Here is a 14,018-nt window from a genome sequence, read left to right as displayed (position 1 = left end):
TAAAAAAACAGTGTCACTTTTATTCCTATTACAAGGAATGTAAACATCCCTTGTAATAAAAAAAACCATGACCGGACCTCTTAAAAATGATATTTGGGATCAAAAAAACCTCAGATCTCATTTATACTAAAATGCAATAGAAAGAAAAAAAAAATAAAATTAGCTTTAAGAGCTATGGGCAGGAGTAACGTTTTGACGTTGCTTCCTCTCTGCATTGGTATGAAGCCAGGTGGGGACCATCTTCCCCTCACTCAGCTCCATACCACAGATGACACAGGATCCGATCGCCGCTGCCGGTGGCTCCGGTAAGTGGGGGAGGGCATCGAAGGGTGGTAGGAGGGGGGGGGCCTCTCCCACCGCCGATTTAAAAGTGATTTTGCGGCAAATCTGCCACAGAGAACACTTTTATCTGAAAGAGGACCGCCCGCTGAAGAAGAGGATACCAGGGTTATGGCAGCTAGCTGCTACCATACAACGATATTCCTCTTCAAAGTACTACCGTATAATGTCCGCAGGTGGTCTGTAAGTGGTTAAATGATGGCAGGTGTGTACTGACTCCTATTTAACATGAGTTTGAATGTGATTGCCTAATTCTGAACACGGCTACATACCCAATTATAAGAGGGTGTGCACACTTCTGCAACCACATTTATCCCCCAAAGATTTCAGTTTGTTTTTCAATTGAGCTGTACAGTTTATAGGTAACATTAAAGGTGGAAAAAGTTCTGAAATTATTTATCTTTGTCTCATTTATTTACATCAGTTACCTGACATTTTAACAGTGGTGTGTAGACTTGTTATATCCACTGTCTGTGTATATATACAGTATCTCACAAAAGTGAGTACATCCTCACATTTTTGTAAATATTTTATTATCTTTTCATGTGACAACACTGAAGAAATGACACTTTGCTACAATGTAAAGTAGTGAGTGTACAGTTCGTAGAACAGTGTAAATTTGCTGTCCCCTAGAAATAACTTCACACACGGCCATTAATTTCTAAACCGCTGGCAACAAAAGTGAGTACACCCCTAAGTGAAAATGTCCAAATTGGGCCCAATTAGCCATTCCCCCCCCCTGTTATCATGTGACTCGTTAGTGTCACAGGTGTGAATGGGGAGCAGGTGTGATAAATTTAGTGTCGTGTGTCTCCCTCTCTCCCTCTTACTGGTCACTGGAAGTTCAATATGGCACCTCATGGCAAATAACTCTCTGAGGATCTGAAAAAAAGAATTATTGCTCTACATAAAGATGGCCTAGGCCAGTGATGACGAACCTCGGCACCCCACTGCAGAGTGCATGAGCATTATGGGAAATGTAGTTCCAAAACATCTGGGGTGCCAAGGTTCACCATCACTGGCCTAGGCTACAAGAAGATTGCCAAGACCCTGAAACTGAGCTGCAGCATGGTGGTAAAAATCATACAGCGGTTTAACAGGACAGGTTCCACTCAGAACAGACCTAGCCATGGTCACCCAAAGAAGTTGAGTGCACGTGCTTGGCGTCTTATCCAGAGGTTGTCTTTGGGAAATAGACATATGAGTGCTGCCAACATTGCTGCAGAGGAAGAAGGGGTGGGGATCAGCCTGTCAGTGCTCAGACTATACGTCCACACACTGCATCATATTGGTCTGCATGGCTGTCGTCCCAGAAGGAAGCCTCTTCTAAAGATGATGCACAAAGCCTGCAGACAGTTTGCTGAAGACCAGCAGACTAAGGTCATGGATTACTGGAACCGTGTGCTACGGTCTGAGACCAAGATAAACCTATTTGGTTCAGATGGTGTCAGGCGTGTGTGGCGACAACCAGGTGAGGAGTACAAAGACAAGTGTTTCTTGCCTACAGTCAAGCATGGTGGTGGGAGTGCCATGGACTGGTTCTGCGTGAGTGCTGCCACCACTGGGGAGCTATAGTTCAGAGCACGATCCCCCTCTTCAGAGACTGGGTCGCAGGGCAGTATTCCAACATAATGACCACAAACACACCTCCAAGACAACCACTGCCTTGCTAAAGAACCTGAGGGTAAAGGTAATGGACTGGCCAAGCATGTCTCCAGACCTAAACCCTATTGAGCATCTGTGGGACATCCTCAAATGGAAGGAGGAGGAGCGCAAGGTCTCGAACATCCACCAGCTCCGTGATATCATCATGGAGGAGGGGAAGAGGACTCCAGTGGCAACCTGTGAAACTCTGGTGAAATCCACGCCCAAGAGGGTTAAGGCAGTGCAGAAAAATAATGGTGGCCACACAAAGTATTGACTCTTTGGGCCCAATTTGGACATTTTCACTTAGGGGTGTACTCACTTTTGTTGGCAGCGGTTTAGACATTAATGGCTGTGTTGTTATTTTGAGTGGGCAGCAAATGTACACTGTTATACAAGCTGTACACTCACTACTTTACATTGTAGCAAAGTGTCATTTCTTCAGTGTTGTCACATGAAGATATAATAATATATTTACAAAAATGTGAGGGGTGTACTCACTTTTGTGAGATACTGTATGATTCTGCGCAGCTAGTCCACACCGTAGCAGTAAAACTACAGTTTGTGGCCAGCAAGTGGTTAAATTTAAGTATACTGGCAAATTTCTCATGTGTTATTACAGTGGGGGGGGGGGGGGGGGGGGGTTTCCATTTTCCAAGCCCTTATAGTAAAAATTACCAGGATCTTTATTGTGGACTTTACAAATCTGGGTTAATAGGAAGATTTAACTACCAGTGTAAACAAAGATTAAGCGGTGTTGTGACTGCCACCCAGTTTTCCAGCCTATAAAGCCTTTCATTTAGCACCATGTTAAACGGCTGAGTGTTCAAATACTGTCAAATTACAAATCCATAAATAAACTGTTGTCAACCTGCCATACCTAAATGTTGTGTTTATGGTAGGCTGGCCTGTCTGCCATGGTATACATGGGTTTACCTGCAGCTAACAAGATTTCTCCACTTTATTATATGCCAAAAGTAATGGCAAAATATTCAGGCCTAATGCCACGCACACACATGATCGGAATTCTCATCGGAAAAAGCTCTGATGGTTTTCCCAATGGAATTCCGCTCAAGCTGTCTTGCCTACACACGGTCACACCAAATTCCGATCGTTTAGAACGTGGTGACGGACAACATGTACGATGGGACTAGAAAAAGGAAGTTCAATAGCCAGTAGCCAATCCGTCTCGTAGTTGAATCTGAGAATGCGTGATTTTTGTCGGAATTGTATACACACGATCGGAATTTCTGATGTAAAGTTTTTCCGTCTGGGAAAATTGAGACCATGCTATCAATTTTTGGCTGTCGGAAATTTGGACAGCTAAATTCCGATGGCGCATACATAGTCGCATTTTCAGATGAAAAGCTCCCATTGGTCTTTCTGGCCGGAATTCCGATCGCATAACAAACTAGAATGCATTTTTATTGTCCGATAAATGAAAGCTAAACAGTAACATGTTTCATACTACACTTTTTTTGTTTTGTTTTAGAGCTTCCCAATACATTGCACAATGTTTGTTAGTATGAAACACAGTTTTAACATGTCGGTAAGGAAGTGTTCACTGAAATTGACTCTAGATTGCAAATATCTACCAAACAAAGGAAACCAATTGTTCTGCTGGGTGTACCGGCTTTCTAAAGACGTATGAGGAGAAACGATGTGCATTCTGTTAGGTTAAAGTGCCTTTATTTTATGGGGAAAATGCAGGTTTTATTTTTTTTTTTAATTAGCAGATGATTCTTCTATCTGGTAATTTCCCCCCTCCCCTTTTTTTTTTTTTTTTTTTCTTTTTCTTTTCTCTTCTTTTTTTTTTTCTTTTTTTTTTTTTTGTGGTGGGTGGACTTATTACATTTAATAATCCTCTCTGTACACGCACATTCACCAACAGCTCACTTGTACTAAAGGCTGTCATTTATTTCCCATGTAGCATCCATCTTGCAGCCCAGTGAAATGGTAAGTCTTTGTTACTCTTATGCAGTACTTAAATGTATTATAAGAGTAATTTTCCAAGCAATGTAACAGACTTATTAAGTAAGACACAACTTCACGACACAGAGACCCCTTATTCAGGTGAAAACTTCACAACCATGCCATGGTTAGAAATGCCTTGACTCGTGTCACTGGAACTGCTTAAATTTGTTTTAAATGAACAGTTTCTTAGTTATATAACAAGAAAAAGCACAAATATATACACAGTCATGTGTATAGTGTGAAGGGGCAAGAAATCTTCAGTCCACAGTACAATGTATTAAAAAATAATCAGAGCAGGTAATGCACCTTGTACGTCCAATGAAGAAAAAGGAAAGGGGCAGATGAAGAACATGGACTGGTGACGAGCAGATGTATAAGAAATCACATGTATGTGGTGACAATTGGCGGATAAGCAAATAGGTATGGACTTAAATAAGTTCAGAGTAAAAGGACCTACATAGCACGTGACATAACGGTTCACTCATAAATACAATCAGTTATTAGGTGTTTATTTTATTTATTACAGGTACTTATATTGCGCTGTCAATTTTATGCAGCACTATTTTATTTTAATTTTATTATTCATTCCCTTCGGCCCCTGCCCTCAAGGAGCTTGCAATGTAGGACCAATTTAGACAGGAGCCAATTGACCTACCAGCATGTCTTTGGAGTGTGGGAGGAAACCGGAGTATTAGGAAGAAACCCAGACAGGCACAGGGAGAACATGCAAACTCCAGGCAGGCAGTGCCATTATTGGGATTCGAACCAATGACCCTAGTGCTGCTAGGTGGGAGTGCTACCCATTTCAGCCACCGTGTGTTAATATACAATTACGGTATCACACCTCAATAGCAATGGCCCTTGTTGACATCTACCCTGACCACATTTTGTTGAATTTCTTCAGACAACCTGTAAAAGCTTGTCATTTTATACAGGGGTAAGGCCTTGTTTATGAGATCATTGAGAAGGTGGGGGGGGTTAGGTGGGATTTTAAATGAGGCAGTGACTGGGTAGTGTCATATGTAATATGGCTTCATATAAAAGAGGGCAAATTTGGGACTTTAAATGAAGCACACGGCTATAAGGTGATGGAAAAAATGGATATCTAATATCATGTTTATTGGTACATATATACATGTTGAGTCATTACAAAATACAGTGAATAAATAGTATTGCTCATTAGTAGCACATTGTACAAAACTTACATATCGCTGCTCCACTGTGGTTAGTTTGTGACCTAGACCTTTCTAATATAATATATTCAATAATGAATCATGATTGTAAAAGCAAGTATGATCAGATGGTAGCGATAGCATCAAAAAATGTCTCTAAAGCCCCATACACACTATTAGATTATCTGCTGAGTTTTTCCTTCAGATTTACAAAAACCATGTAGTAGAAGGGCCTGCCTGATTGCATACACATTGAAACTCCTAAGGTTTGTCCTCATATTATATGGTTTTGGTAAATCTGAAGGAAAAACTCAACAGACAATCTGATAGTATGTATGGGGCTTAAGTGTTTTTGTGGGTTCTATCCACTCGTCAGGAGCCAATGCAGGGTACATATACAAAAATTGCATATGCCATATATGTAATCTGGTATTTGATTCAAAAAAAGAGAAGGGGAGGGGGAGAATCCCCCCTGGTTACTCACAAATTGGCTATAGGTTTCAAATCAACCATCAGGTGAAAAAAAATCAATAAATGCGAAAACATATACGGTATATCATTTTTCCACAGTAGCACTCAAAAAATATTTAGATTGAAATACAAATGATATTTAAATGCATGTGAATGTCTGTCTGTTTATAAATAAGTGAATAGTGAAAGATATATATAAAATTCAAATCCACACATGTAAAATGGCAGTCCTTTTGAAAAGTGCAGAAAAATATATGTGAATATACCCCAATATCCTCCACCAGTGATGAAGAGGGGATCAGCCCCCTTAAGAAAAGCGCTCACCGAATGCTGTTGCCATTCACTCTCGTGTTTGGCAAAATAAGCTCAGAATATATTGAAGAGTCTTTCAAATGCCACGCTGTATATTCACATATATTTTTCTGCACTTTTCAAAAGGACTGCTATTTTACATGTATGGAATTGGATTTTATATACATTTTTCATGATTCACTTGTTTATAGACATTCACATACATTTTGTATTTCAGTCTAAATATTTTTTGAGCGCTATTGTGGAAATATATATATTTGTGCATTTATTGATTTTCAGTAGCGGCAGATTATCTACTTTGATGCCTCACCTGGGTTCACTTTTACTGACACCATGCTTTGAGCTTTAGTCCTCATTATATCATTAGACATGCACTATTTCCATTGATATATATTGCATTACTCTCCACAAAGTGCCCTTTGCGACACACACTGCATCACTTTTGATTTCCAATGGAGACCCCACTCTCATGGTAGTCTATTCATTACTGCCACAGCTCCCGGAGATGGATCCCCCATTATGTCTTTGGCTCTCAGCACTCCATTTGAAACCTATAGCTGACTTGTGAGTAACCGGGGGGATTCCCCCCTTTCCTCCCCCCTCTCCTTTTCCTCCCCCCCCTCTCCTTTCCCCCCCCCCCCTCTCCTTTCCCCCCCCCCCCTCTCCTTTTCCTTCCCCCCCCTCTCCTTTTCCTTCCCCCCCCTCTCCTTTTCCTTCCCCCCCCTCTCCTTTTCCTTCCCCCCCCTCTCCTTTTTCCTTCCCCTCTCTCCTTGCATTAAACACCATATATATATATATATATATATATATATATATATATATATATATATATATAATGTATATATATATATATATAATGTATATGTGTGTATGCATGCATTTTTTTGCAGATGCATGTGTATATGTACCCTGCATCAGCTCCTGATGAGTCAAAAGAACCCACAAAATGCGTAGAGCCTTTTTTCGATGCTACGCTATCACTACCATCTGATCATACTTGCTTTTACAATCACGATTCATATTTGACTTTTTATATTAGAGACATCTAGGTCAGCAACTAACGCCACTCACGCCACGGTGGTACAGCGATATGCATGTTATGTGCCATGTGCTACTAATTAGCAATACTATTCACTGTATTTTGTTATGACTCAACATGTGTATATGTACCAATAAACATATTTTATATATATCATTTTTTTTATTTTATTTTTTTTCATCACCACATAGCCATGTGCATCATTTAAAATCCCAAATTTCCCCCTTTTTATTTTTTTATAAGATCTTTTCAGAGTTTGAAATGGAAAGAAACAGATCTTCTCACCATCTGAGAGCAAGTTTTTTTTTTTTTGCATAAAATAATAAAAAACAGAGAAATGTTTTCTGTGAACGGCGCAGCTCCTCGCCAGCTCTTGTGTGGTCTTCTGATCTATGTGTTGATACAAAAGTGTTCACTATTCAGAAGCGCCTATTATTTTGTGGTATATAACAAGCTGCCAAGAAGAAAACACAACTTTGGTAATACCCTTGGTTCTTCCAATAGTGAAGGTGTTTAAGCAAGTTTGGATGAATAAAACAAAGGATCACTATTGGAGCATGTAACCTACCAAAGGTTGTTCACATTTAGCCCAACAGTGCTGCTGAGGAAATGTAAACTAGTAGATCTGCTCATCAACATGAACTAAACTTCAGAATTTGCATAGTCATGCCTGTCCTCCTTGGCCTCTTTTTCAGCATAATCACTTTAAATACGTTGACGGGGCACTTAAACCAATAAGTACAATTTTGGGGATAAATTTCCCCAGAATGCATTTATTTCAGGCACAGTTCAGTGGATACAGCATGGAAAGGGTAGGAGCTCTGTCAGATTTGTATTATCTGGGGAGCTTTGACTATTTTAACTTTGACAGTATTTGGATTTCCATCACTTTCTGTCCGTTATAGTAATAAAGGGAAATCTTCCAGTGGGGACAACTTAAGTCTCACTATAGATTAATAAGGTGTGTTGCATTCCCCGGTTTACTGCGTACATTGCACTTGTCACCATAAAAAATTAGTGCTGTGATTCCTAAGCAGCATTGCCTGATAGGTAGTCCCTGCCACTGCTATCCAACAACGCTGGACAGTGGAGATGGGCTTCTGACTGCACAGAGAAGAGAGGGCGATACAGGAACTGAACACACACAGCCAGCACAGCCCAGTCCAGTGTTGCCAACCATCAGTATTTTTACTGGCAGCCAGTAAAAAAAACGGGCACTTTTCTCCTGCTAGTAAATGCCAGTAAGAGGAAAAGTTTACCAGTAAAAAATATGACTGTGACATTTGGCTCAGAACCGGGCATCCGCAGCTCGGGTCCAGAGCCGGCTGAGACCATCAAAGTGTCTGCTACAGTGTGTTTAGGCAGGACCAGTGGGGGGCTGGTCTGGTGGAGGTGGTGCCTTAGCGTTTTGTGTGATGTCATGGTGCAAGTGAGCCAAGCGGCCAGAGTCTTGTGTGCAGGTCTGCCGGATGGGAGAAAAGTAAGGCGGGAGTGGGACTTTCAGTGCTGCTTGGACTGAAGGGACCACCTGGCATGGAGAGACTATCACAGTGACTCAGGAGGGGACGCGTTGTCGGTGATCTGTCCTGCTGCACACTGCTTTCAGAGTCAATTTCATGTGTGTGACGCCCATTCTAATTTCCTGTCCCTGAGCCACATACTATATTGAAAATAAGATTAGAAATATGCTTTTTGCTGAATAACTTACCTTAAATCACATTACTAATTGCATATTATACTTGTTTGTAGCCATAATACTGAAATTCCCACTTAAAACTGTAAATGTTGTAACTTTTGGAAATGCCAGTAAAAACTTGGCAGTAAATTGTGGGTATTATTATAAATTTAAATCTGGTAGGTTGCCAACACTGGCCCAGTCTCCCCCGAAAGCTGCAGACAGAACATCTGTGCCCTTTTTGCCACACATTCCTGTGCTTCCTTTGCTTCATAATAAAAGGCTGATCCTGCAGTCTCCCACAGTCCCCTCTCTAATCTGCAACTATGCTCCTTTGGTTAGTGTTAAGACTGTGGCTGCAATCTGCAGCCTCCAGCTAGTTCCAGAGGAATTAATTATAGTAGCAGCTGGCATTTTGTGTTGTGTGAATGACAGTGGTTGGGGAGCAGTGCCAACAGCACATGCCAGAAACTACTAGATGCCAGAGATACACTAGTATAGTAGCTGCTGGCACATGCTGTTGTCAACTTTACCTATTATATGAATGACCAGTGCTGCCCCCCAGCTGCTGTCAGTCCCACAACACAAGCAGCCAGCTACTACTGTAGTCCTCGCCTCTGTTAAAAAAAAAAAAAAAAAAAAAAAGCCACCAGCTAATTCAGAGGAGGTGTGGCAGCAGGATGAAATGCCCATAATTTGGGCTTCTGCCTGGGCTACAGTCAGCACCGATGACAATAAAATCTACACTATGCAATACCTAAATGTAATGTTTTGGTTAGAGACTGAATACTCATTTGTGACTCACAGAAAAGTTAGTAAAAAAAAAAAAAAAAGGTCACATTAAGTATAGGGACACATGAGGCTAGGACATCCAAATGTCTAATCCTTTGGGGAACCTTCAGACATTTCCATTTGGTTGCCCTAGTCGCACAGTATCAAGCTCCTTTTTTAATTAATAATAATAATAATAATATATTTCTATAAACGCAAAACTGATCCTTTCACTCCAAAAAAAAAAAAGTACAGTATAGGGATTTTCTAAATGGGCTAGGTCTTATTCATAGAGCATAATTATTGTGCTTTTTTTTTTACAGTATAGGGATTTTCTAAATGGGCTAGGTCTTATTCATAGAGCATAATTATTGTGCTTTTTTTTTTTTCCCCCCTCTTTTTAGGCATCAATGATTCCAAATCCAAGCTTTACAGGTAACTTTAAACTTGCATGTTCAACCAAACATATGAACTGATAGTTTATGGGTGCATGAGATCTCATTACCAAAGATTTCACATTGGATGAATGTTGTGGACGTTGTTGCATAACAAAACTTTCTTTAGTTTTGGATAGAGAATGGTAATGTGGGGAGGGTCTAAAACCTCTCAAATGTATACATTTACTGTTTTCTGATTGGGAGAGGGGTACACTTCACTTCCTGTTCCAGAAATGCAACAGGAAATTAGAAAATCTTTACAAACTTAGAAGAATTACACTTTTAGGGTCCTTTCACACGGGGCGGATCAGTTCTGATCCGCCCTGTGGATATCCGTTTGCTCAGCGGGGATCACTCCGTCGATCCCCACTGAGCAGGGAGATGACAGGTCCGTCTCTGCATACTGCGCAGGGACGGACCTGTCACAGCGCTGCTTTCCCCTATGGGAGATCGGATGACGACGGACCGCAGTGCCCGTCGTCACCCGATCCGATCCACAGACGGATGGAAAAATAGCTTTTTCCTCCGTTACACTTTTTCGGATCGGAGCGGGTGTCGGATGTCAGTGGACATGTCACCGCTGACATCCGACGCTCCATAGAGCTCTATGGAGCACCCGTTCAGGTCCGCCTGAAAAACTGACAGGCGGGCCTGAACGGGACGTCAGTGTGAAAGGGGCCTTAGACTGTTGTCAGAGCAGATGACCACTGGTTAGATACCCCCCCGGGGAAATTTTAACCCTCCTCTCCTATTCTAGTGACAATTATAAAATTTTGGTTTGCTTTGACTTTTCTGTCCTGGTGTTGATTGTAACAGGACAAATGGAAATAATGAAACTCTCCAGCGAAGATATTGATGGCAAAACTTGATGTGGGTTCTGACCCTTCCCAACTCTATCCAAACCTCAAAAGTTTTGACTATACATGCACTTTAAGCTGGAACTCCAGCAAATACTCAGTTTTACATTGAGTGGAAAAGGGAGTTGGAACCAGTTAATATATTTGGCAAAAGAAAGGAAACCAGCAAAAAGCAAAAGTCAGTCTGTGCTCCCATATATGTTCTACTGTTTTTTTTTTTTTTTTTTGTTTGTTTCAGGTCGTAAGCCAAGATATGTTAGACGAGAAAGGACGCACAAATCGTCTGCACCAGTGCTACTAACTTCATCAGAGGATACTCAAGTAAGCAATGTCTAGCCTTCTCTAGGGTATCAAGATGAAAGGATCTGGAATGCACTGACACTTCGAGAGCACTTGGGATCAGAACAATCGGCCTAGCCGCAGAAACTGTGAAAATCAGAAATATGAAGTAAACAAATGGCTGAAGGATCTGATATAGATCATTGCCTGCACAAGAAATGGCACATTTTGGGAATGGGGGGGGGGGGGGGGGGCTCCAATTATCTGCAATTTTACTGTGCAATTTTGTGTCCGTTCCTTAGAAGGATGGCAATACTATGCTGGTTTATCAGATCAATAACTGACTGAAGAATATGCAGTTTTTGGTAATGTAATCATAAAATGTCAACGTTGGACTATTTTTGTTCATGCATTTCTTTGTAAAATGAGCACTGCTGTCTATTTTTTATTTCGTTTTGTATTTTAATAGATTTCAATGGCTTTAATAAATTAATTTTGTTTATTTTTTTTTTGTCTTTTGCTTAGCATTTTAATTTGCATTGTAAAAACGTACATTTCTCACGCACATTTAGACCTGGAATTTGGTGATTTCCCTAAAGTAAACCTGTCATGAGAGAACTATGGCATTGTTGACTTCCTTTCTGAGAATGCTAGTTCCCTAGCTGTGTCTGGCTTCTATATTTTTCAGTCATGTGGTACAACTGGAACAAGCATGCATGAAATTGTTTTCTGAATTCAGAAACCCCTACATATTTCTCTTAACAGGGTTCCTTTTAAAATAGATTCTTTTAAAAGGGATGCAGAAAAATGGGATCTGTTACTGATTTTAGCTTGCGCTAGCATTTGCATCCTTTCTCCAGTACTTATTGAGCCATTTCCTTAGAACAGCGATGGCGAACCTTGGCACCCATCGGGGTTTTGGAACTACATTTCCCATGATGCTCATCCACACTGCAGAGTGCATGAGCATCATGGGAAATGTAGTTCCAAAACATCTGGGGGTGCCAAGGTTCGCCATCACTGCCTTAGAATATCAGGTGCCTGGGACAGTATAGTGTATGCACAGGCTTGGAACAAGTAATCAATTCACCGATTATTAAAGCAATAGGAATGGAAGGAATGACGGGTCCTGGAGTGTGCATCTTCAAAAACTAGCCAGCAATTGTCTCCCATAAAAAAAATACTATTTACTATAACTATATTTCTCAAATCGCCTTTCAGGACAACCCCGGAGAGAGTAGCTCCACCTTGCAATCAGGAAACACATGCCCACTTTAAAAACACCTCCTCCTCCTCCATGGCTTCAGTTATTGTGTTTCCTCCTTGGAGGAAGCATGTGCCTGAACCAGGGAGAGCTACACTCTCTGCAGGGGAGTAAGGCTTACCTTTTGTTGCAGGTTGTTTCTCTTTGACCCCCAGCAGCATCTCCACGGGGAGAGGACTCCTGGAGCTCCTGGTCCCGCCATCTCACGGGAGTAAGGACCCTCGGAGTGCCGGCGTCGGGTGCCCGGTGTCCGCTTGTTAGCGCAGGGAGGGCTCTGTTGCTGGCGGAGGCCGCTGCAGGTCAGCGGCATGGCTCCGTTTTCGGCGCCGGGTCCCGGGCGGCGACGGCGTCGTTCACGGTGACGCGCGAGCGCTCTGAGGGGGCGTGGCGCCGTGGTTCAGCGCCTGGAACGCAGGGGTCATGGGGCGGGTCAGGTGACCGTGTGCTTCCGCTTCCGGCCGGCCTTGATGACGCGGCGGCTGGGAAAATTTAAAATGAGAGCTGTTTGTAAAATAGCTGCCTCACTCAAACGATGGAAGAGTGCAAGCCAGCTATGGCGGAGACAGGCGCCCCCAGCACCGGTCCAGCCCAGGTACGTAAGGTGCACTGGCACCCTCTGCTTTACTGTGGGTATGTCTTTGTTTGTTCCCCCCTCTTGGGGGCCTGTCGCTGCAGGTCAGAGGTGGACTTCGCTCTGACCTTTTGCAGCCTAGTTCTGGGGTCTCACTAGTAGGTCTGTTTGGTGGTGGGTCTCTGCACTGGCTTGGTGTTAAGCAACTGGTTGTTGAGAGCTTTTAGTGAATTAAACCTGTATGTCGTTTCAGGAAAAATCACTAGGAAAAGCTAGACCAGGTCAGAGAAAATGTCCTTCCTGCAAAACCCCCCTCAGAGATTCATGGCAGAAGGCAATGTGCAGAAATTGTATCAGAGAATTGGTGGAAGAGGAAACATCTCAACAATATAAGGATTTGTTTTCTTCGGTTAAAGAGCTGACAAACTCTTTGAGTTCAGTCAAGTCCATCCTGATACAAAACCCTCCCGCACAGACCGAGCCTCAGAACTTACCGCCCAGCCCCAGGGCGTCGTCATCCAGACAGGTGGAAACTGAAGAGTCTGGAGACGAAGGGGGTAGTACTCTCATCTCCTTCAGGGATTCTGAGGAGGAGGAGGAAGAGGAAGAAGATAGCAGGGGCTCCAAATTCAAGCTATCACTAGAGGAAGTAGATGATATTTTAAAAGCAATCTACACTACTCTAGAAATTCAGGAAGAAAGAGTACAACTGTCAGTTCATGACAAAATGTACCAGGGGTTGGACGAAACAAAACGGCGAGTTTTTCCTGTCCACAGGGTCCTCTCAGACTCAGTGAGAAAGGAGTGGAAGGACCCAGAAAAAGCCCCTTTCTTCTCTAAAGCTCTCAAAAGAAGGTTTCCCTTCGAAGATAAGGACTCAGAGGTTTGGAACAAGAAACCCAGAGTCGATGCAGCTTTCTCGCAGGTATCCAGACGAACGGATCTAGCCTTTGAAGATATGGGGATCCTTAAAGACCCAATGGACAAAAAAGCTGACTCCATCCTTAAAAAAGCTTGGGATGCTGCGTCAGTCAGTCTAAAACCAGCAATGGCAGCTACGGTGGTGGCCAGGAATCTGGAATGTTGGGTAGAGAAGCTGAAGAGCCATATTGAGGCGGGGACACCCCGCAAGGATCTCTTAGAGTCCTTTCCACTGATCCTGAATGCAGTCAAATACATGGCGGATGCATCAGCAGAATCAGTTAAACTGGCC

At 42.4% G+C, this 14,018-nt stretch overlaps 1 protein-coding gene across 5 annotated transcripts in view; it reads left to right on the top strand.

Annotated features, from left to right (window-relative positions):
• Positions 1-11,473, top strand: part of CUNH1orf159 (chromosome unknown C1orf159 homolog) — a 101,056-nt gene extending 89,583 nt beyond the window's left edge. For all 5 annotated transcript variants that reach the window (XM_077458103.1, XM_077458107.1, XM_077458104.1 and 2 more), the window contains exons 8-10: positions 3,914-3,939; positions 9,802-9,832; positions 10,930-11,473. In XM_077458103.1, coding sequence (XP_077314229.1) covers positions 3,914-3,939; positions 9,802-9,832; positions 10,930-11,027 — 155 coding nt within the window. In that variant the 3' untranslated portion in view covers positions 11,028-11,473. The remainder of the gene's footprint in view (positions 1-3,913; positions 3,940-9,801; positions 9,833-10,929) is intronic.
• The last annotated feature ends 2,545 nt before the right edge of the window (positions 11,474-14,018 follow it).

The sequence above is a fragment of the Lithobates pipiens genome, unplaced genomic scaffold (genome assembly GCF_037356315.1).
Source record: "Lithobates pipiens isolate NorthernLeopardFrog02 unplaced genomic scaffold, aLitPip1_a1.2 Scaffold_27, whole genome shotgun sequence".
NCBI lineage: Eukaryota > Metazoa > Chordata > Amphibia > Anura > Ranidae > Lithobates > Lithobates pipiens.
Note: the sequence above shows the minus strand (reverse complement) of the source record. Positions and strands in the feature narration are given on the sequence as shown.